This window comes from Schistocerca serialis, chromosome 6 (genome assembly GCF_023864345.2).
Source record: "Schistocerca serialis cubense isolate TAMUIC-IGC-003099 chromosome 6, iqSchSeri2.2, whole genome shotgun sequence".
Lineage (NCBI taxonomy): Eukaryota > Metazoa > Arthropoda > Insecta > Orthoptera > Acrididae > Schistocerca > Schistocerca serialis.
The window spans coordinates 195,942,458-195,966,443 of NC_064643.1; the positions used below are offsets into that span (position 1 = coordinate 195,942,458).

Below are 23,986 nucleotides of genomic sequence, written 5' to 3' on the forward strand. Positions count from 1 at the left end.
AGCATCAACTGTACCTGTGAAATTAATAGCGCCCGCCACGCTATCGTAATACCAGAAACATTGAAATCTAAGCCTGTCGCTTACAGAGCAAGGTCGCTTTCGTCTCGGACATACTGTAGAACAGTACAAAGCCTACAAAAAATTCGTATACATCAGTATCCAATACATATGCGTAATCAAAAAGTAGTGAAATTAATGTCATGTGGTACAGAGAATATTATAAGCTTAAACGGCGGCTCTCACAAAACAAATAAAGCAAATCGATAGACCATATATGGCAAGGAGTCTTGGGTGGTTCACACCTCATTTACACTGTAGCTTCAAAGTAAATGAGCAGGAATATACTATGGTCATGCCATTAGTTGTCTGCTGTCGGAAGGGCTTGCAGTATCACATTCCCGTGCGCATGAGCACCGATAGTCCAAGCGGCAAACGTCAGCCGTCTCATTGTTAGTGTGGTTATTTGCATCTAAGCTGATTGTTCAGGCTGTAGCGTCGGCTCTTACTGGCATGATTACAAGCTCCTGCGACTGCTCGTGGGACAGGTATGTTACGCATGCACCTCTTTCAGTAAGTTGGATGTCATGGCACACGCATAGGCACAGACGGAGTGAGGGCTACGAGCTAAGCGGCAACAGAGCACCATGTGCTGAAAACTGATGGAGGAATAAACAAAAAATGTTCTTTGGATATACAGGTTCATTTACCATAGCCGCTCATCTCAGATATTTTCTGAACTGCTAAAGATTCCGTAATTCAATTTTCACCGAAATGAACTGTGAAATAGCTATGTTAAGCACAGAGTTGCCAGAATCAACTTCGCTTATTCAAATATGGCTGTAGTAACTTCTGTTAATAGTACAACAGACAAATTAAATGTCGCTTCACTCTTCAAAATCCGATACCAAATCCTAGGATTTGTATGTGTTGCACATGGAACCTACTGCTGTCGTATGAGGAAGTTCGTGATTTCGTACGGAAGTAAGAGAGAACATTTTGCGCCGTCATGGTAAAGATTTAAAAGGGTACTGAAGTAATGAAGCTTCCAAACTTTCTTCGTTATTCACGTGTGTTGACAGCTGTTAAGTTTGAAAAAAAACTGAGAGAAACTAGATATACTACTTCTTCACTGAGTACGTAGAACAACACAAAAGAACAGTAGAGTTGTAAGCAGAAAGGTATCCCGACAGACGTGTACGCCATGAATGAAAATACAGTGAATGCCCCCGATATTAGTGTTAGTAGGACAATGAAATACTACGCAAAGGATAAGGGGCAAGCCTGCGACGAACGGAGCGAACAAAATAGATGTTCTCGCAGCTGAAACTGTACCTTATTCAGTGAGAGTTTCTTCACAATTCATTTGGGTGGGAAGGGAAATGGGATATCTTAAACGGTTCAAGCAATATCTGAAGTGGACAGCTTAGGTGAGTCACACTGTAACCTGTGTCTATTTGAAACTGCTTAACATATTCATTCAAGACTTGGTCACTCTCTCTCTCTCTCTCTCTCTCTCTTTCTCCCGCCCCCCCCCCCCCCCTACAATTTACCTTTCACATACCGAAATTAATTATCAGTCTATCTTTTAGTATAGTTGTACCGTACATGTCTTTTCTCCTGGTTCATTATTCCTTATAAGTTATCCTATTTACCTATCTACACTGCAACGCTATTCTGTTACAACGCGCTTCAAAAGCTCCTATTCGTCTTCTTGTGTCTACTATTCATAGCCCACGTTCCTATTCGCTAAAAGACCACATATTTTATACAAGGCTACACTCGTGACAATTACCTGCAGAAAAGACTCACTAAGACTTAAATGTATATGATATTTTAACGTCTCTCTCTTTTTCAGAAAGGTTTTTCTTGCTATTAACAAGCGTTTTAAGTCTCTTTTACTGCCAAAATTGTAGTGTCTCACTTCCTAATATATTTCCCTCACAACCACCAGACGTAATTCGACTACGCTCCACTACCCATATTTTACTTGGGCTGATGTTCGCCCTATTGCCTCTTTTCACGACGGTCTCCATTTTGTACAACTGACAGACAAAGTCCTTTGCCGTCTCTGACAGTACAATGTTATCACCACATTTCAAATACTTTTATTTGTTTTTCCTGAACTTTCATTCTTTTTCCTACAAATCTCCCGGTTTCATTTACAGTTTGTTTAATGTACAGGTGGAATCACGTGTCGCACTCCTTCCTCAACTTCATCCCGTTTTTCATAACATTCAACTCTTCCAATTTCTCTCTGTCTCACTCCCTTCGCAGTTACCACACCCTGTCACGTCCTTCGACTCTCGTAGCTGCATTCTGGTTTGTGTACAAGGGTATTACGTATCCCTTCTGAACGGCTTACTCTGGTGACAGCAGTTCTGAGACGGCAGAACGCGTACTTGCCTTGTACTCGCCCAGGTGGTCCACGACGCACGTGAAGCTGACGTCCCTCCCCTGCGTGGCCGTCACGTTGTCCAGTGGCGCCAGGAACACCGGGGCCGGCTCCTCCGCGACCTGCCCTGTAAACACAACAAAATCCGTGACCAAATCCACAACAAAGTCCATGTTAGTGTCGCGTTTGGTCCGTTCTCTGCCGTTTTCAGACCAGTATCTCAGTTACATCAAGCATAATTATAAACTCATTGCTTTGTTGGCACGTGAAGGGCACAGAAACCTTGAACTGTTCTCGAATTTATGGATGGCATCCTTTGTGGTCTAGATGATGGGCCTGCTACATCAAGCCAATAGTTGGTCTAATAGAAATAGTGGGGGCTCCAGCTACTTAGTAGTCTGGTAAATGAAGTAGCTTTCAGCTCTTTTAAGAGGGTCGGGAAATAGACAAAGAAATTGTCGCTTCGACAAATTCAGCATATGAAAAATACAAAACACCTTTTTTTGTAAAAATAAAAAAAAGTCCAGAGGAATCTCACTATTAAATCCAGAAAATACAGCTGATAGGTGGAACACGTGCACTGAAGTCGTCAATGAGAGGGAGGTTCAAATGGTTCAAATGGCTCTAAGCACTATGGGACTTAACGTCTGAGGTCATCAGTCCTCTAGAACTTAAAACTACTTAAACCTAACTCACCTAAACCGCTCGGCCACAGCGACCCGAATGAGGGGGAGGACTTGTCGATATGTAAGACACGGGGGATCAAGTTATACAGACACAGTGTAATAAAACAAGTCTTGTTAGCAAATAATCCGGATGAGATACATAACATACCTTCGGAATTTGCAAAATCAGTGGCTGAATTGGCAATAAACCGAGCGCTGTTGGCAAGCGAGGTGCACTCAGCCCTTGTGAGGCAAACTGAGGAGCTACTTGATGCAGAAATAGCGACTCCGTTCTCATAAATTGATATGCGGCCGGAAGAGCGATGTGCTGCCCACATGCCTCTACATATCCGCATTCAGTGATGCCTGTGACCTGAGGATGACACGACGGCCGGTCGGTATAGTTGGGCCTTTATATCCTGTACGGGCGGAGTAAGTTAGTTAAGCTGGTTCGTAAAAACCGTGAGCCTGCAAATGTACCACCAGACATTCGGAACAGTTTTGTATACACAGTGCCAAAGATAGCGATGGTAGTTGATAAGGGCGGGAAATATCTCACAATCAGCTTAACATCTTGAATACTCAAGTTGATGATAAAAAATATTGCACAGAAGAATGAAAAAGGATTTGACTGAAGTTCCTCATAATGAGAAACAAGAAGGAGCGATATGTATCTACTTTAAAGAAATTTTTCGTAGCAGAAATCGCACTCAAAACTGTTTTTTATCGTCCACTTTCGAGAGGTAAGACTGCCATCTCAAGATCTTTAAAAGTTTTTGGTTGCACGTCGTGTTCCATATTGCGTTCATTACTCAGGCCATGTTAATATTTTCTTTCAGAATATGTTGCACATTCTACACAGGTTTGTCAAAAATATAATTACAACCCGGTTTGTCACAAGTCAAAATATACCCAGCTAAAGCGCACCTTGTGGAAATTGCAATGTCTACATATGTAGCACTCCTTCGATGCTTGCCATTTGTTAAAATCCACATTATATAGTAAAAGTGCACATTTATGGTAATGTTTACATTTACAGTGCGAATGAAACACATCTTGAAACCTTCTCACTCGAAATGCATAGTACAACACGAGTGAGGAACTTTCAATATGTGCTTCAATTGTCATGTAAAAGTGCGCTTTTACTGTATATTGTGTATTTTAACAAATCATAAGTGTCAAGGGAGAGCTACGCATACAGACACGTCAGGTTCCACAAGGAGCAACTCAGCCGTGTATATTTTATATTTTTAGTTGCGACAAACCGGTTTGTAATTTTTTAACAAACATACGTGGAATGTGCAGTATACGCTCCATTAAAATTTTTAACAAGGCATAAATAGTAAACGCACAATGGAACATGACGTATAGGCAAAAGAGTTTCGAAAGATCTGAAGATGACAATCCTGCCTTTCGAAACCTGTCAATAAAAAACAGTTTGAACGCGATCTCGGCTATAAAAATTTCCTTTAATGGAAGAGAAAATTGAAAATCTGTTAGTAGACGATCAGATTGGCTTCAGGAAAGATAAAACGCAAAAGAGAGCCAGTTCTGACGAAGCGTTCGATAATAGAAGCAAGACATAAGAAACCAAAGACCAAGAAAACTGAAGACCAAGAGAAACTGTAAATGTAAAATAATGCAAAATGTTCGAAATTCGCAGGAAAAGAGCTCTAAGCGATAGGGAAAGATGGCTAAGCAATATAAAAGTGCTCGGGTTACAAAAGGTAAACGAGAAGGATGTAGTGTGTCGTCTCTCCTACTCAATCTATATGTCGAAGAACGACGACAGAAACAGAACGAATTACAACCCAGGGAGAAAAAATATCAATGATACTCGTAAAGTTCGCAGATATCGCTGGTATCCTCAGTGGAGATGACGAAAATTTCAGGATATATTAAATGGATTAAATTAAATAACACCACAATGGATTGAGAGTAAAGGAAGGAGAAACGGAAGTGATGAGTAGCAGAGGGCAAAAATTGTAGGGGAAGGTAGACATTGGAATATATCCAACTAATAACCGAGGAAGGATTTTTGCAGAGTACTTTTACGACCTGCTGAACTGTGAACCACCTGAAGACGAGTTGGAATTGGGGGCTGACACAGAAGAGAGAGAGAGTCACGCCCTCCAACCAGGGATGAAGTCGCCCATGCCGTAAGAGATCTAAAGAATAATAAGGCAACTAGAGAAGATGATATAGCAGTTGAGATGATAAAGTGGGGAGGCAACAAAGCAGTAGACAACTGGACCAACATAATTCACCAGATATGGAGAGCAAAGAAGTTGCCAGAAGGGTGGAAGAATGCAATTGTAGTACCAATACATAAGAAGAGGGACAAGAGAGATGCAAACAACTACAGAGGAATATCGCTACTAGAGGTCGGGTACAAGGTGTTGTCAAAATCCTTGCTCAAGAGAGTAGAAGAACAGGTAGAAAGTACAGTTGGCGACTACCAAGCGGGATTCAGGAAGGAAGAGGATGTATAGAACAGATATTTATCCTGAAGCAACTGATAGAACATAGGGCCTTAAAAAACGAAAAGGCAGTAATAACCTTCGTGGACTTCACAAAGGCATATCACTCTATCAACAGATAGACCCTTGTTAGGATCCTGAAGAACAGAGGACTAGATGGAACTACACAAGAACTCATAAAAGAAATTCTGATGGACACAAAAGCAAGGCTGATATTCGGAGGAAAACTGTCGGAAGAATTTGAGATCAAGACTGGTGTTAAACAGAAAGATGGATTGTCACCATTGTTGTTCAGTATAGCACTGGACGTACTGATCAGGCAGTGGAGAGCAATAAACGAGGAAATGGGAATACCAAAGACCCATGTGGGGGACAATTTGACAATTGGAGCTCAATTGGACTGCCTAGCCTTTGCAGGCGACATAGCAATAGTTAAGTGAGACGGAAGAAGACGCAAAGACACATCTCGACAACTTAAGTAAGGTAGCCAGAAAGGTGGGACTGAATATCGCCTGTAAGACAAAGACATCAAACACCACTGCAGACCGGAAGGCACTATGCAAATGGCGGACAAATTTAAATACCTGGGAGAATTTATAACAGAAAGAAACAGGAGCAACGAGGGAATAACAGAGAGGATACAGAAGATGAGGTCAGCCTTCTGTGTGACGAGAGAGATATACAATAAAAAGAATATATCCACAGAGGCAAAGATAAGCCACTGCAAGGCAACCGTGAGGAATGTAGTATTATATGCTGCTGGGGCGATGACACTAGGAAGAAATGGGGCAGAACAACTAGAGAAAAAAGGGAGAAAAATACTGAGAAAAATACTGGGTCCTAAAATAGGCGGAGGGAGATGGAAGCGAAGACCAACGGAAGAACTGTACCTGTACATGAGAACAATATCCGGGGAAATCAGACTCACAAGGGCAAGGTTTGCTGGACATGTAGTATGGACAGAATGTCGAAGAGAGTGTGGGAAGAAACAGGGAGGACAAGGGGAAAGACAGGAACCAAGTGGGTTGTTGAACTTCGGAAGGACTAGTTGGAATTGGAGACCAAGGTCAAAGAAAGGAAAATTGGAGGAACAAATATACACCGACCAATATTCCGGAGATCAACGACAGAGAAGAATACAGGAAAAGATTTGCGTCACCAGTGGAGCGGAAAGGAGAAAAGGACACTCACGATCTTGGAAGGGGAGCGGGAGAGAAGAAGAGAAAGAATGAAGAGGTTCTGGGAGAAGAAGAGGAAAATGCAGTCCACGAAGGGACTACCCGTGGTCCTACAGAGGCCGTAACGCAAGAAGAAGAAGAAGAAGAAGAAGAAGAAAAAGAAATCCTCCCTTCAGTATACGACAGTGATCCGGTTTACCGACCCAGATCGAGTATCGATATGGAGGAAACATCAGAAGAACCAGGGCTGTATACTACGCAGTGGTCTCTATACTACGTGGATGCCGAAGTATGGTCATGAAACATGAAGTTTCTACGCACCAGCGTATTACTACCGACTGTATCGTTCCCCATCTAGCAGTTGAAAAAAGTTTCTATCGATCAGTACGTAACTGAGTATTTTTCAAATGGTGTTTTCTTATCCTGCAATCACTGTACGAAAAGGTGAAATAATGAAATGATTAACATTTCACAGTTAATAAGACTATGTATGAAAAGAATCTTGCGCAAATTCTACGTGACTTCGAGTATTTGCCAATTCACTGTTGTGTTTCAGTAGGTTCCCTTCACAGAGCAAAGAGATTTTAAAGAAATGGATTATCGCTGTGAAACGCAGCAGATTTAACCTTACTTCCAGCAGTTTGCTTTGTGGAAACCATTTCAGACAAGAAGATTAATTATTAAGACCTGGAACTTCAATGAATATCTCGAACCAGAAACGATCCCAATACTTCCTGATTTTATAGCATATTTTACGTCGACAAATAAAAATCACGGCGAAATGTTGTTAGGATTTTAACTTTAAATAGTACTGCTGCGTTGCATGTTATTTTCTTGCATTCCAGTGTGTGTGTGTGTGTGTGTGTGTGTGTGTGTGTGTGTGTGTGTGTGTGTCTGGCTTGTATAATGTTGAAATTTAACAATTTAACTGGGCTTGTATTCAGATACTCTTCACTTCTGATGAATATTGTTTTCAATTTCACAGTATAAGAGCAATTCCTAATTTCTGTTAACTGTTGTTTTAGTATTTCCTAGAATGAACCTAATATTTTTGTCTTGTCTTTGGTGTACGAGGGCGTGCAGTAAAGTAAGGTTTACGATTTTCTGATGTGAAAACCCTTGAAGCTGTATAAATAAACCAAGCGTTATTAATATTGAACATCTCTTTCCTTCATATCTAAGTATTTGCAGCTCTCTGCCGCTAGAGGACTCCGAACTGTAATGTGTAACATGGTGTTGTGTAACATAACTATGTCGATGGTGAAAAAACACCCTGCTATAATCCCTTTTATAATTCGAAGAGTTGCTCGACGTATCGAGCACCTTCTTATTCAGCACAACAATGTCAGACCACACACGAAAGCTGCGACATCTGCAACAATCCGACGCCTTGGATTCACTGTAAACGATTAGCCTCCATACAGTACCAACATGGTCCCATCCGATTTTCATCTGTATCAAAAAACAAGCGTCTTCGTGGGCTTCACTTTGATAGTGACAAAGCGGAGCAAGAAGAGGTGAGGTTGTGGCTCGTCAATCAAATTTCTAAAGTGACCTTACCAACAGATTGGTCTTTGAGAGAAATGTTTTCGTTGACAGTATAACTATGATGACAAATAAAAGGGCAGACGTGAAGAACAAAAATATAGGATATTAATAACATTTGTTTTATTTAGAAAGCCTTAATTGTTTTCGCATAAAAAATTCGGAGGCATTAATTTTTCAACACGCTCTCATATTATCATTGATTAAGGAATAACAGTATGAAAAAAATATCGGGCCTCTGTGAAATGTACGAATAAATCACTCAACCAGTACAACTCAGATTTACCAAACACTTGGTACAATAACAGATGTGTTACTGCTCTTGACTGATTTCGGACAGTGTATTACAAGTATTAAGAACTACTTTATTATGTTCAATACAAATAAGAATATGTAATACTAGCGTCCATATAAACAGATAATTTGCAGTAGTGACTTATAATGTACTTGAATTTAAAAGTTAGAAACGGAGAAGTATTACTTGTACAGGTAAGTTTACTTTTATTAGGTGTTCGTTTTGTGCTCTGGTTCTGGGTTGAGTATGAAATATGTGCCAGCAAACACAGCTCTACTGCTAAACGTAAACACTGCTGTTTGTTTGGAAACCTGTTTCACCGTAACTGTTGATAATATTAACGATTATTAATATTAACCATTAATGATTAACAGATTGGGAAAACCGCCAAAAATGTTGAAAGAATGTTTTCATGGTTCCCTTCGTTATCAATGGCACTGCTCTCTTACAAAAAAATTCTGCGGAATTGATTTTGATCACCCCAGAAGGCTGTCCTGCAACGTGACTGAAATTTGTATTCAGATGAGGAGATTGAGTGCAATATCTGTAACTGCTTATCTATTGCCGATTATAAATCCCTTATTGACTGAATGAGAATGTGAAGCAGTGAACTATCGAACTGGCACAAGATAGGAATACTTCTTTGACTGACCTCCACAAATCGAGAATGATTTCTCTTCCTCATAATATAATAACTTTATAATCTGTCTTTGCTCCTGTAAATGGCAACAGGATATCAACTAACTTAGTAATTATGAATGTGCAATTATTTAGTATATAGGGTATCATTTTAACTGAAAATATTAAAACACTTCGAAAACTACACATGCGATCAAAAAAAGTTATAATTCCAGTTTGTTTGTCTCGGTGGGGGACATCCAACGATACCACATTCGATCCGCCAATGCACACCGTGCGCGGGTGGGGGCGAAAACTTTGAAATCTTCAGTGGGAATCCCTGTTTTTTATTGCACATCACGATTCTACAGAAAAATCTACTTGTGTTTTATCTGAAGCATTTTCTTAGTTTCGCTACAGATGGCGCTGGATTCGGAGGAATGGAAATGGGTACACAATGTAATTTACGACGTGCTTCTCAATGGCTCTTGAACATCCAGTGGCACATGGGACCTCACCTCCATGCTACGAGGGTAGGAAAGGCCAGTATTTCATAACTTCTAATAGGAAACCTTATTAGCAACGTTGTATTACTCCAACATGTCGAACAGGAGACTACTCGAAGTCCCGCCGTGGCGGCTTAGCGAACTACGACGTATCATAACAGGTAGTACACTATGACTGGAGGTGACGCATCGTGCAGACGTGGAACATTACAATACTTGCACAGTGTTTATTGCCTGTACACCTACCTGTCATTTGGAGAACATACGTTCAAGTGGACGATGAATGTTGCAACCACAGAATGAAAAATTGAAATGAACCTTATTTATGGAATGATCGTGAACGCCTTTATGCCTGATGGCAGCATAAACACAAGCAAAAGGAAACAAAACAAACGTCTTGCAGTAAAAGCAAATGAAATAGCTGTACTGGCGGCAGTGCACCACAACCCACGGGTAAGCGTCCGGAAATTACACCGTGATTCCGGTATTTCCGTAGGTTGCCTTGTCACAATACCGCATCGTCATAAGTATCATCCATACCACGTGTCACTGCATCAAAAAATTCATGGCGGCGATTACCATAACCGGGTAGTGTTTTGTGAATGGGGACGTCGACAAATGCAGACGATCCCCACGTTCATTGACGATGTACTATTTTCCGATGTGTCTACATTCACAAACCAACGTAGCGTTAACCGGTTTAACATGCATTACTGGAGTGTAGACAATCCTCACTGGTTACGGCAAGTTGGCCATCAACGTCTTGATTGGTTAATGTATGCTGTGACATCATTGAGAAGAAACTCATTGGGCCATAGTTTTTCGACGGCGCATTAAATTAACGCAAATATTGAACGTTTTCAGAGCAGGAACTGCCGATAGTACTCCAGGATGTAGCCCTGGACGTTATATATATATGGTTTCAGCATGACGGTAGCCCAGAGCATTACGTTATTGAAACACGGAAAGTATTAGCACGCTAGGTCGCCGGATTTGACGTCACCTGATTTCTTTCGGTGAGGACATTAAAAAGATAAGGTATATCATCAACTTCCAACAGGCCGTGAAGACATGGTCGACCGCATCAGAAACGCTTTTGCTCACATTCTCGCAGATATGCTTCTGTCCTGTGAACGATCACTTGAAAAGTGGATCACGAAGTATAATGAAGTTGCCAGTTCTACGTTTGAACCCTTACTCCAATTGGAAAAGTAGTGTAGCGTTCGCTCCGAACCACGACCATAGTGGCGCGTTGCGTAGTACCCTGTCCAGTATGTCGGAGGAATACAGCGTTGCGAATGGGGCTTCGCATTAGAAGTTATGAAATACCGGCCTGTCCCACCCTCTCAGCTTGGAGGTGGGTTCCCACGTGACACTGGATATTCAAGGTTCATTGAGTAGCATGTCGTAAATTACGATTGTGTAGCCATTTCTGTTCCTCTAATTCCAGCGCCATCTGTGGCGAAACGAAGAAAATGCTTCAGAAAAAACGTATTCAGATTTTGCCGTCGAATCGTAATCTGCAACACAAAACGGGAGTACCAGTTGAAGGTTTCAAAGTTGCCCCCCCCCCCCCCCCCCCGCCATCCACGCACTGGGTGGGGTGGCGGATCAAACTGGAATTATAACCTTTTCTGATTCGAAGTGTAGCTTTCGAGATATTCCAATGCCTTTACTTGAAACAAACAACCTGTATACAGCATGAAATTGACAATGACTTGCAACGCTAATTATTCCGAGAATCTACTATATCATTATATCATTTTGTATATACTCAAAATACAACAAACCACAATTACTACGCAGAATTGAAGGTTTTCGTAATAAAACCATGACATTAAATGATCTGTTCATAGAGATACATACTCGAATTTGCTGTACATGTTGTACATATATTGTGAGTGTACATTAATGAAGATAGGCGAATGCATCACTAAGAAATTATATAAAAAGGTACATTTTAGGCTGAGAAATAGGTGCTCATTCCTATTTCGATTTCTTCGCAACGAGCCCTTAAATATTTCATTCCTGACTTTTTTTCGTAGTGGTACGCCTAAGCAAACGATGTACAATAGGCATCTGCAGTTTCTGTCACACTTGACTTTACAAATTACACTTACTTAAAAGTTTGGCTAATATAATAATATGACAATTTCTATTGATTTTATATCGTTATTTTGAACAACAGTGGAATGAATAAGTAAAACATTGAGAAAATAAGTCCGGAGCAATTTTCTGAGCAGCTTGTCAAACTCACAAATAATACTCGCTATATGTATCCCACACAGCTTTTACTCTATAGTTCGTAGTGTTCCTCTGCAGATATCTGGACTATACAGTGTCACAATCTCAAAAGGGCACCAGATAGAAAAGTACTTTCTTATGCATTATGACACTTTCTTTCTTGCGAAATTTCAATATGGCGGCCTCGCAGCAAGACGATCTTCTTCCAGCACGCTCAAACAACTACAGTTCCACATCCAGGCAGTACATAGATCATTGATACTACGGCCGCAGCTTGCGCCACTGGATGACGCCGCCGCAGTTGTGGGTATGTCACGTGGGAGAGTGAACTGACGCGAGGGTGCCTATAAATATTGTGGCTCCGCTCTTTTACGATGGTTGTCTTTATTCTTCTAAGCCTTCGAAGGAAGGAAGATTAGAGTTTAAAATCCCATCGACAATGAGCTCATTAGAGATGGAGCGCTAGCACCGATTAGGAAAGGACGGGAAAGGAGATCAGCCCTATCCATTCAAAGGGCCAACCCACCATTTGTCCCATGCAATTTAAGGAAATCTTGTAAAACCTAAATTAGGTGGCCAGATGAGGATTTGAGCTGTCGTCCTCCCGAATGCGAGTCTAGTGCGCTGGCCACTGCACTGCCTCACTTGGTCTGAGACTTCGATACGCACCATTCGTAGTAGAGCGACTGACCTTGGCTGCGTCTATGTTTTTTGGTTAGCATTGCTCCATTAACTGTGAGCGCACGCTTAAGACGACTTTTTCTGTGCTTTGGATTGTGCTTCTGGCTAGGCGTTCACTTCGTGAAATCATACAGTTTTCTATCTACGCAGAGCACGATAGATATGTAGTGATGAGGACTTTCTCCCAGTGCAGGTATTCAATGTGAAGCATGAATTCTGCGTTTCTAAAGCTATTCGAGCAGCAGTAGCAGCAACTATAACGACAGAAAGAACAGAGTGGGAATGCCAATAGCAGCAGCAGAAATTACTTTTACAACTACAGGGTGGGGCCCCACCAAGGCCTCCTCTCCTGTGCCAATCTTTTCACGTCAAAGTAGCAATTTCAACCTACGTCCTCAATTATCTCTGTCTTCCTCTACAGTTTTATACTATATAGCGCCCTCTAGTACCACAAGTAAGTTATTCAGTGATATCATAACGGACGTCCTACCATCCTGTGCCTTCATCTTGTCATTGTTTTCCATATCTTTCTTTCCTCGTCGATTCCGCGCAGAACCTCTTCATTCCTTCCCTTATTAATCCACCTAATTTTCAACATCCTTCTGTAACACCACCTCCCACATGCTTCGATTCTCTCTTCTTCCAGTTTTCCGACAGTCCATATCTCACTGCAACACAATGCTACGCCCAAAAGGTACATTCCCAGAAATTTCTTCCGCAAATTATGACTTGCGTTTGATACTGATGGACTTCTCTTGTCCAGGGTTTCTCATTTTGCCGTTGTTAGTCTGCTTTTAATATCCTCGTTGCTTGTCCTTCATGGATTATTTTGCTGTCTAGGTATCAGAATTTCTTAACTTCATCTACTTGGTGATCCCCAATTCTGATGTTCTGTTTCTCGCTGTTCCCATTTCTGCTTCTTCTCATTACTTTCGTCTTTCTTCGATTTACTCTCAGTTCATATGCTGTACTCATTACACTGTTCATTCCATTACACATATCCTGTAATTCTTCAGCACTTTCATTGAGGATAGCAATACCATCAGCGAATCTTAACACTAATGTGCTAATATCTGTCAAAACTTACGAAGTAACGGCGTCAGAGTAAGTTATGTTTCACGATACTTCCGTGTCGACTTTCTTAGTAGTACTAGATCCGTCGTGTTCTAGGATCAACTGATGACAGCCAATTTATCGAGCATCTGATTGTCCAATTGTCTTGCAAAGCGGAATTCCGTAGTTAAAACAATAGTTAGCGATCAGCTGCCCCCCTCCCCCCCCCCCCCCCCCCCCCCAATCACAGGTAGGCATGCACGAAAAGAAGCACTGTGTTCGCCGTTAGCGTGTTCCAAAGCGATCGGAAGCTCATACAAAATTTTACTCCCTGTCGTTGTCAAATAGTCCGAGAAAAGTTAGTGAAAGCAAATCATATGAAGATTTCAGTCCGATGTCACTGTCCGTTCCGTGGCGTTACTCTTTTGCTGCCGGAAATTGGAGCATCTCACAAGAGTGCCTTGGCGCGGGAGACAACGACGAGCGCCGACGGGCACACCGCACGCTAATTTGCCGGTGCCAGTAGCAGCAGCAGCAGACGGGATGCAGAAACTCATGTTCCAGCAGGAAATTAATGGAGCGACGGCAGAATTCCATTTGGACACAGACGCGTCCTTGTCTCTTATTAATGTTGACACGGACCGGCCGGAGCGTCGGCTCCCCAGAGCTGCCGTATCCTCAGTGCAGCGTGGTGACGGACAAGAGACAGTCGACCCCGTTGCGGGGTCAGCTCGTAGTCAAGCTAAATATAATAACATAGATCACCAACCAGTCCTGCTGGTAGTAAATCCTTAGACAACTACCAACATTTTTAGCTTAAACGCTCTTGCACTTTTTGGTTTCCAAATTCAAGACAAAATAAATCTAGTTTCAACCGCGACTCCGTTCAAGGGACTTAATACGTTATATACGCAGTGCAGCATATGCTGGAACCTGCATTGGGTTGTGCAACAATGTTCCAAGCCCACGTATCCTCAGAGCAATCAGTAACCTCTAAGTTCTGTAGAGTACATCTAGTGCCTTTCGTCATGAACGGTCAAATTAAAGAGGAGCTAGACAGTTTGCAAAGTATGGGACTGATGTCCCCTATATCTTCTAGCCATTGGGTCTCATGGTAGTAGTTAAGAAGCCAAGTGGATCACTTTATAGTAATATTGAGTCTAACATCAATGCTCAAGTTTACGTATTAACGTATCAGCATCATCTTGTCCGGACGCGGTAGCTGAGTGGCCGCCGGCACGGTAGCTCAGCGTGTTCGGTCAGAGGGCTGCGAGCTCTCTGTAAAAACTGAGTCAATGCATCATCGATCAACTTGAACGAATGTCTTGTGACGTCCGCCTGGGACAAACGCAACGAACTATATCGAACAAAACAGCGCGACAAAAAGGGCTAGGGTTCGATTCCCGGCTGGGTCGGAGATTTTCTCCGCTCAGGGACTGGGTGTTGTGTTGTCCTGATCATCATCATTTAATCCCCACTGTCGCGCAAGTTGCCGAAGTGGCGTCAAACCGAATGACTTTTGAACTAAATTTGCAACCAAGACTGTTTTTAACCAATACTAAAATGATCCCCATCTTTTTTGAGTCTTTCCTCTTCTTTCATTTGGGCTGTAGTCCAGGATCTTTCGGCGAATTCCGTGACCTGTCATTTTCATGCGGCATCTCAAATTTTCACGATATTTTTGAATTTTTCGTTTATCTTGAAAATATTTATTTTTGTTCTAAAATCTTCATTTCTAGTCAAGTCTCGTCTTCAGTAATACTGCCTCCTCCACATACACTCCATCTCTGCTGCTTGACTATTTTTTTCCCCTAATGACACCACATACAGCTTGGACTTTGCGCATTTCATTTTCAATATCAGACTCAAAATCAAAAATTTATAGCACAGCATAAGTAAGAGATTTAGAGATTTGTTCTAAAACTGAAATGTCCAAAACAGTTTTTTTTCCACGAGATGTCATTATTTGGCTTTTATTAGTAGATACTTGTAAGTAATATTTCTTGCATATTTCGATCAGATGTTGTACCGATCTTCGGAGATCACCTTCATTCTTTTGAAAAAGAATCTGCAAGCAGAAACACATTCAGGCATTTCTCATTCTGTACCTTAATTCCTTTGTAGACGGGCGTGCTGAAAAACAATGTCTCCGAATTTTGTATTTGAAATCTCTTAAAGCTTTTCAAATGAAACAAATGGTATTAACATCCAACATCCTTATAATTCATGTGTACCTGTTTGCAGACCTAGAGTGTTGCGAATTACAGCGTGTAACATGGCGGTGTGTAGCGTAACGAAGAGGGCGCAAGAGAAACTGCTTGTTGTAATCGAGTTTCGAATTGGCAAACTTTGTCCACAAATTGGGTACCCTTTCCTTCAGCATGACAATACCAGATCAACCACGGGCGCAGCGACTGTGAAACAATCCGACGCCTGGGGTTCACTGTCATCGATCATCTTCCATACTCTATCGACGTGGCTACATCCGATTTTCAATTGTTTCCAGGCTTTCGAGGAGTTCACTTGGATAGTGATGAAGCGGTGCAAGCACAGGTGAGGTCGTAGATCCGCCGACAAAAATATTCTACGGTGACGGTATCAACAAACTGGTCTCTCGTTAGGAGAAATGTTTTCGCCATCCCGGTGACTATGTTGAGAAATAAATTTGAGTACATGAAGGACGTAAACATGTAGATTGTTAACAGTTTTATTTTATTTAAAAAGCTTTATCAGTTTTTACGCAAAAAATTCGGAGGAATTACTTTTCAGCACGCCCTCGAAGATGTGTATCCAATTCCTAGGCACAGGAATTGTTCGCAAAAATAACTTGGGGCCATTATTTTTCCAAGACAGAGCTCGCAGAGTCCTATTTTAAATTACATGTAGATTACCACACATAACTGTTTTTAGTGACTAACAGCCCATTCTTGACGTATCATTAGACTGTCATTTTGAGTCGGCAGTTCTCCCACAGTATTTAAGTCATATCAGGTGCGTGAAAAAAGTGATGAGATTGATCTTCTAGCCATAAAATTTTTAATTTTTTTCAAACCATTTTGTCCCCTTCAAAGTAGTTCCCTTCGGCAGCTACAAGCATGCGGTGTCGTCGTTCCCAGTCTTCCCGCAGTGCTGGTAGGGTTTTTAACGCGTCGATCACTTTCTCCGGAGTCGTAAAGGTCACAAGGACTCCGATCACGTGAAAAGGGCGGCTGTGGAACAGTAGGAGTGCCTTTTGAGTTGAAAAATTTCCGTTGTCGTGATGCAGCATCCACTTGTGTGCTACGTCCGGTCTCCGTGAATTCAAGCTTTTCCCGCGCCATTCAAGGACATCTTCGTAAAACACTTGGTTGACAGTTGGTCCTGTATGAATAAATTCAATATGAACGATAGCCCTACAATCAAAGAAGCAAATCAGCTTTGTTTTGATATTTGACTTACACATTCGAGCTTTTTTCCGTCGAGATGTCTCACTTTGCCATTTTGTCTCGTAATGGCACTTAGAAATCCAGTATTCATCACCTGCCTTCACACGACTGAACCATTCATGGTCATTGGCAATCCTCTCAAGAAAATCGACCCACACGTTTCTTCGATTGTCCTTTTGCTCAGTTGTAAGGTTTTCTGGCTCAATTTTGGCACAAATCTTCTGCGTGTGCAGAACTTCTGTGAAAATTTGATATACGGTGAAACTGTTTAACAGGTCGGCCATTATTATTATTGTTAAACGTCCGTCTGATCTCACAAGAACACGCTCACGTTCGACATTTTCGCCGGTCTTGAAATGAGAGATCTGCCTGAGGGAGGTTCATCTTCAATGTATTCTCGGCCTCCCAAAACCTCTGCTCTGGATAAGGAATGTTCCCCATACACCCGTTTCAATTTTTCGAAGGTCAGAGTTAGTGATCCTCAAGTTGGACACAGAAACTGTTATACCGGAGCCTAGGTAGCTCCTGAGGGCCGGCAATCCATATTACACCACAGAGGACGAGGTTGTCTATGTCCGAGGCGTACCGAAAGCACCATGGTAAACACTGGCTATTTACATACATGATAATGGAAACAGACATTCTGAGCACTACCTCCTGCAGGGGGAGCTCGAGCCACGGTCTGCAGGAAGTATCACTACACCAAAACCTGACTGGCTGGAGGGAGCTATTTAGGGGCTAGAACAGCCCTGAAGTTCAGTTCACGCCGGATGCCGATCTGGTGTACTGCAACCATTGAAGATTACGTCTTCGTTTCTGAATCAGACTGTTACTAGGGTGTGTGGGTGTTACCACGAGCCTTCGTGGAAAATTAGGCGTAGGCTTTAGTTTGCCTGCATTAAGAGACTTGTACTGGCATCGTTATTGCTATCTTTCGTTTGTTGTTCTGTGATCAACCTTGTGAACTTACGTCAATAAAAGTTGTCGGAATGAGATTTTCACTCTGCAGCGGAGTGTGCGCTGATATGAAACTTCCTGGCAAATTAAAACTGTGTGCCGGACCGAGACTCGAAATTAATAAAAGTGGTGTTTGTGAAAAATTGCGAATTGTCAGTCACAGCACAAACTTGATGGCATAACGATCCTGTAAATTTTGCTGTTTCATTTTCGTAATACACAACAAAAACACAACTTCACTGACGGTGCTCTCAAAAATCACGCGATGCCCGTACGGAGCTCAAACTCGGACTGATCATCTAGAAGGGATGAACGCACCGGTCTACACAAGTAGAACAACACACTTTTGCCAGATTACTCGTAGTGTTGTAAGTCTCATTACTTTTCTCACACACCTCGTACCATGAACAACTCTTCCCAGCTATCTCCAGTTGGGTACATTATTTGGATGAGTTGATAATTACAATGGTTACCTTTGAGCTCCGTTCTCGCCTCGACAAATGTTCTTTTGAGAGCAAAGTATCGAGGATATATATTAGTTAATGAAGGGCTTACGCCACATACATGGACGCAGTAACTGATATACTACCTTATAAGAACGGGGACCTTGATAACAGAATTAATGCTATGAAAAAGAGATGCTCTGGATCATAAAGCCAGACACGCCTCCTGCCTGTATAGCCTCGCTGCCAAACAGTGTTAAGGAAGGAGTTGTGTGCACTCACCTGCTACTGTGGCGAGGGCAGCGGCCAGCAGGAAGAGCAGCGCCCACATCACGGCTCGCGGCCCCGCGGAGTGGCCACCAGAGGCGCGCCGGTCATGCTATGAACACACCAGACAAACGAACCAGTCAGCGCACCTGCTCACTCCGTGAGAGACCGTCATAAGCATCGACATTATCTCGTCTGGTTACGACAGGACATAACAACACAGCAAATCACATAAAAAGAGTGTATAAAATGCGCCCAATATTTCTGTTACAGATAAAAAAACACTCCGTTTTCAGGCCACAAATGGCCCATCGGGACCATCCGATCGCCGTGTCATCCTCAGCTGAGGATGCGGATAGGAGGGGCATGTGGTCAGCACACCGCTCTCCCAGTCGTTAAGATGGTTTTCTTTGACCGGAGCCGCTACTATTCGGTCGAGTATTTCCCCAATTGGCATCACGAGCCTGAGTGCGCTCCGAGAAATGACAACAGCGCATGATGGCCCAGATGGTCGGCCATCCAAGTGCCGGCCACGCCCGACAGCGCTTAATTTCGGTGATCTGACGGGAACCGGTGTGTCCCCTGCGACAAGGCCGTTGTCTCTGTTACAGATAGAGCTCAAAATTAGGGAAACGTTTTACTTACATTCCAATTTTAGAATGTGTTGTTGGAGCTTATGTTTAAGGGAAATAGAAACGAACAACACTTACGGAGCCAAAAAGTAAGTTAATAGAAATAAAAACGGACGGGTGTGAGTAGGACGCACGTCTGACGGTTTCATGCAAACTAAATTATGTATATAGATAATAATAATAATAATTTCGTGTGGATCAATGCCTGGTGCAGGTTTTTATATCGAACACCACTTCGACGACTTGCGTGTCCCTGACGTACACCAGTTAAACAACTGTGGGAACGGGACCTAGAGTGCAACGTGAAATGAGAGCCATGGGTTGTTTCTGGCGACACCTCACGTAGTTGAGATGTAAGTGCTAGGTCAGAAAGAAAGCTAATAAATCTGTTGCCCGTCGAACATTCGATCCCGTGACTTCTCAGTTGCCAGGCACGCACCTCATCGCTTTTCTAAATTGCTTCTTTAATTGTTGTTACTTGGCGTTGTTGTATGAATTAAACTATGTAATGTATAAAATGAAAAATTCACTCAGTATCTTTGGGTGTTGAGCACCCAAGTACATTTTATCCTAAATTAATATGCTGATTAACACAGCTACATAATTTGATGATTATACAACTGTCATTGACAGACTTCTTTGGTTTCTTCTCGAAAATCTCAGTACATAAGGCAAGTTCAATCTCACAGAAAGGTAGCAGTCACGTTAAGTAATAGGAAGCACTATACACTAGACATAAGATGCTGCTGATGACCAGCATGTGTCCAATACTAGTGTAGCAGTAAATAAATAAAAATAATCTCTATTGGATAGTTAATGCCAATAAAAGCACGTTTTTGAAACTCCATATGTAGGCTTTCAGGGTATACTGAAAATAATGTCAGGTTTCAACAACATGCCTTAAAACATCCTGACAGATTAACACTGGACTCAGACTAGGGACCTCTGCCTGTTCAAGTGCTCTACCTCTTTTTTTTTAAGTCAACTTTTCTGTTTCCCAAAGTATGCTTTGCCACTTGTTTTTAGCTAAGGCTCTATTTCTGTCGATGTTTTGTTTTGTTTTTATGTTATGTTACATTGCAGAAAGAACAGACACAGTCAGCTTCAGTCTGGGTTAAAGATAAGGTAGACAGGAGTTGCATCCGGTGCCTGGTGACGATCCCTCCTTCCCTCCCGTTGGTTCATCACGTGGTATTGGCATGGTTTTTCTATTTCTTCTATATCTTTTCTTTATTTTAATTATTTTCGCTGGGAAGAACACAATGAGAGAAGGCTCCAGAGCAAGGGGGAAAACTGTCCAGTACCTTGATGATTGAAGACAAGGTGCAACATATTTGCAAATAAAGCACGATAACGTGGAAGCCCCTGCCACCAATGCGCTTTGACCACATCTTGGCGAAAAACACGGGGGTCAGGATCATTGTCATACCCGACTTTATAGTGGGCGTGGTGTCGGAGAAGCCATGCGATTGAATAAATCTTCATCCGAGGGAAAACGGAAAAGCCCAAATAGAGAAGAAAGTCTATCGAAAAAGTAGCTTCAGCTGATCGGGTAAGGAAAGCCATCTGTCGGCGAGTCCGGTGCCAGTGTTTACGTGCGCAAGAGACTATTCTGTGTGGTACTGTATCTCGTTGATGACATGTGTCGCAAAGACCAGTAAGACTAACCAATGTGATGGAGGCGTTCGGTGGTCGGGATCAGATTGTGAATGACCAACCATGTACCACGATGAGGTGAGTTACATTGGAAGGATAGGAAGACTAACGTAAAACCACACTATTTTCCATACTTGACTACCAGGCGCAACTTCTACCTAGTTAGTTCATCTATAGGCTGTCCGCCCCCCGTAGCTGAGTGGTCAGCGCGACAGAAAGTTAATCCTAAGGGACCGGGATTGATCCCCGGCCGGGTCGGAGATTTTCTCCGCTCAGGGACTGGGTGTTGTGTTATCCTAATCATCATCATTTCATCCCCATCGACGCGCAAGTCGCCGAAGTGGCGTCAAATTTAAAGACTTGCACCCGGCAAACGGTCTGCCGAACGGGAGGCCCTCGTCACACGATATCTATAGGCTTTTCTGAGCGAGTTTGCAAGTATCAAAACATATAATGTATATGCCCGAATCTTTGATTGCATTGATTTAGACGCTTATCTACGCCATCAGGGAACCATAGACATTAGTACTTGACATGAATTTCAACTTGATACCTCTACACAGGTCTCAAGTAGATGGACAACAAAAGGCAAAAATTATAAGTTTTGTTTGATGTGATTATAAACTAACAGTTTTCTGATTTTTTTCCTTTACTTGTACTGTAAAACCATGCTTCTTCCAAATTTTATGATTTTAGGTCAACGGTATATACACTATTGATTTTGATGAGTGAGTTTGTGAGGACCGAAATATGTGACATTAACAGCCGTACTTTGTGACTGTTTTGACTTAGAAGCTTAAACGTTTTATACTGCACAGGGATCGTGCACTTTAGGACCTGCCATAAATTCTAAATTGATTTCTCTACCCGTTCCTGAAGACGGACGGCTGATGAAGTGATCCCACAGGGCTTCTATTTTTAGCAATTGAGGGACAGATCGCAAAAATTGCATTACTGTGCAGTGCTATTCATAATTAATTCCGGAGTTTCTTAAAATGGTTGTGCGGAAACCACAAGGCGTAGAGAAAAATGGCACTTATTAATGAAATTTCCAATCGTAATACGTGCCCTTGTGTATTTACAGAGTGGACCTCCAGCGGACAGGCGAATCAGAACATAACTGAAGAAAACTTCACACGCCAAGAATGCTAAAAAAGCATGTCACTGGATGACCGATTTCGACACAGCTATGCTGTCATCCGATTTTATGCTTTAAAATTTTTGCAACATGTTGTCCATTATCGATAAAAATCGAGCACTGCTTAACACCTGCGATCCATTACTTTTCCTATAAATTAACTGGAGGTCAGTTCACTATCCTGCCAAATCCTAATAAACCGTCAGTAAAATTCCAGTATATACAGCAGATTACATGTGTGTGACAAAAGTCATGGGATAGTGATATGCACTTATACAGATGGGCTTGTACAGCGTGCACATGGCATAAAAGGGTAGTGCATAAGCGGAGCTGTCATTTGTGCTCAGGTTATTCACATGGAAAGCTTCACATGGATTATGGGCGAAGGCGGAAGTTAAGATTTTGAAAGCGGAATGGTAGCTTGAGCTAGATGCATGGGACATTCGATATAGGAAATCGTTACGGAATTGAGTATTTCGAGATCCGCAGTGTAAAGACTGTGCCGAGAATACCAAATATCAGGAATTACCTCTCACCACAGACAACGCAGTGGCCGCCGGCCTTCAACGAGTGCAGCGGTGTTTGCTTAGAATATTCAGTGCCAACAAACAACACTGCGTGAAATAACCGCAGAAATCGATGTGCAAGCTATGGACAACATATGCGTAAGGACAGTGAGCCGAAATTTGGCGTTAATAGTCTATGGCATCAGACGACCTACGCGACATCGCCTGCAGTGGCCTCCTGGGCTCGTGACCATATCGGTGTGGACACTAGACTTGGAAAATTGTGGCCTCGTCAGATGACTGCCGGGGTCGGTTGGTAAGAGCTCATGGTAGGGTTCAAGTGTGGCGCAGACACCACGAATCCATTTACTCAAGCTGTCAACAAGGCACTGCACAAGCTATTGGTAGCTCCGTTATGATGTGAACTGTGTTTATGGGGAATGGACTGGTCCAACTGAACTGATCATTGACTGAAAATGATAATGATCGGCTCCCTGAAGGTCATTTACAGTCATTCAAGTGTGTCATTCATTGACGACTATGCGCCACCTCACGGGGCTACTATTGTTCACGGTTGTTCTGAAGAATGTTCTGGACAGTTCGAGCGAATGATTTGGCCATCCTGATCACCCGACATGAATCCAATCGATCTTTTATGGCACATAATCGATAGGCCAGTTCGTGCACAAAATCTTGCACTGCAGCACTTTCGCAATTATGGCAGCATGGCTCAGTATATCTGTATGGGACTTCCAACGACTTGTTGAATTTACGTCACGTCGAGTTTCTGTACTACGCCAGGCAAAAGAGTGTTCGACAAGATATTGGGAAGTATCCCATGACTCTCGTCATTTAGGTCTGTAGTATAATACTAGAAGCAAATTTTACTTCAATCTGTCACAAACACATGGTGCGGAGTTAAACCAGAATTCCTTCAGATCCTCTGCAAGTCGGAACTTGGCTGTAGACTCCTATTATTTGGGAGTGTTTCGAAAAATATTCTAGAGAAGTTGGACAAGCTACAGTATATTGATCAATGAGAACTGTATTGGGCTCAATGTCACCATCGCCAACTGATATGACCCTTGTAGAAGAAAATGACATGCTGCTTCCACATTCGAAGTGGGTAGACCTTACTTTGGAACTATACCAGATAAACTATGAAAAGATGCAGAGGCAAGATGTATGCCTATAGATGAAGGACGTACTGCATCGAAAGATTGCATCCACTAGAGGATTTCCAGAGGATATGCTGAGAATGATAGCTGTTGGCATGGAGTTTCTCACTACCATACATCAGGACAC

At 42.3% G+C, this 23,986-nt stretch overlaps 1 protein-coding gene across 1 annotated transcript in view; it reads right to left on the reverse strand.

Annotated features, from left to right (window-relative positions):
- LOC126484744 (lachesin-like) overlaps positions 1-23,986 on the reverse strand; it is a 370,517-nt gene that overhangs the window by 60,707 nt on the left and 285,824 nt on the right. Inside the window, exons 2-3 of the mRNA XM_050108339.1 lie at positions 18,765-18,861; positions 2,404-2,519 (exon numbers count right to left, since the gene is read on the reverse strand). Of these exons, the coding sequence (XP_049964296.1) occupies positions 2,404-2,519; positions 18,765-18,813 (165 nt within the window). The 5' untranslated portion in view covers positions 18,814-18,861. The remainder of the gene's footprint in view (positions 1-2,403; positions 2,520-18,764; positions 18,862-23,986) is intronic.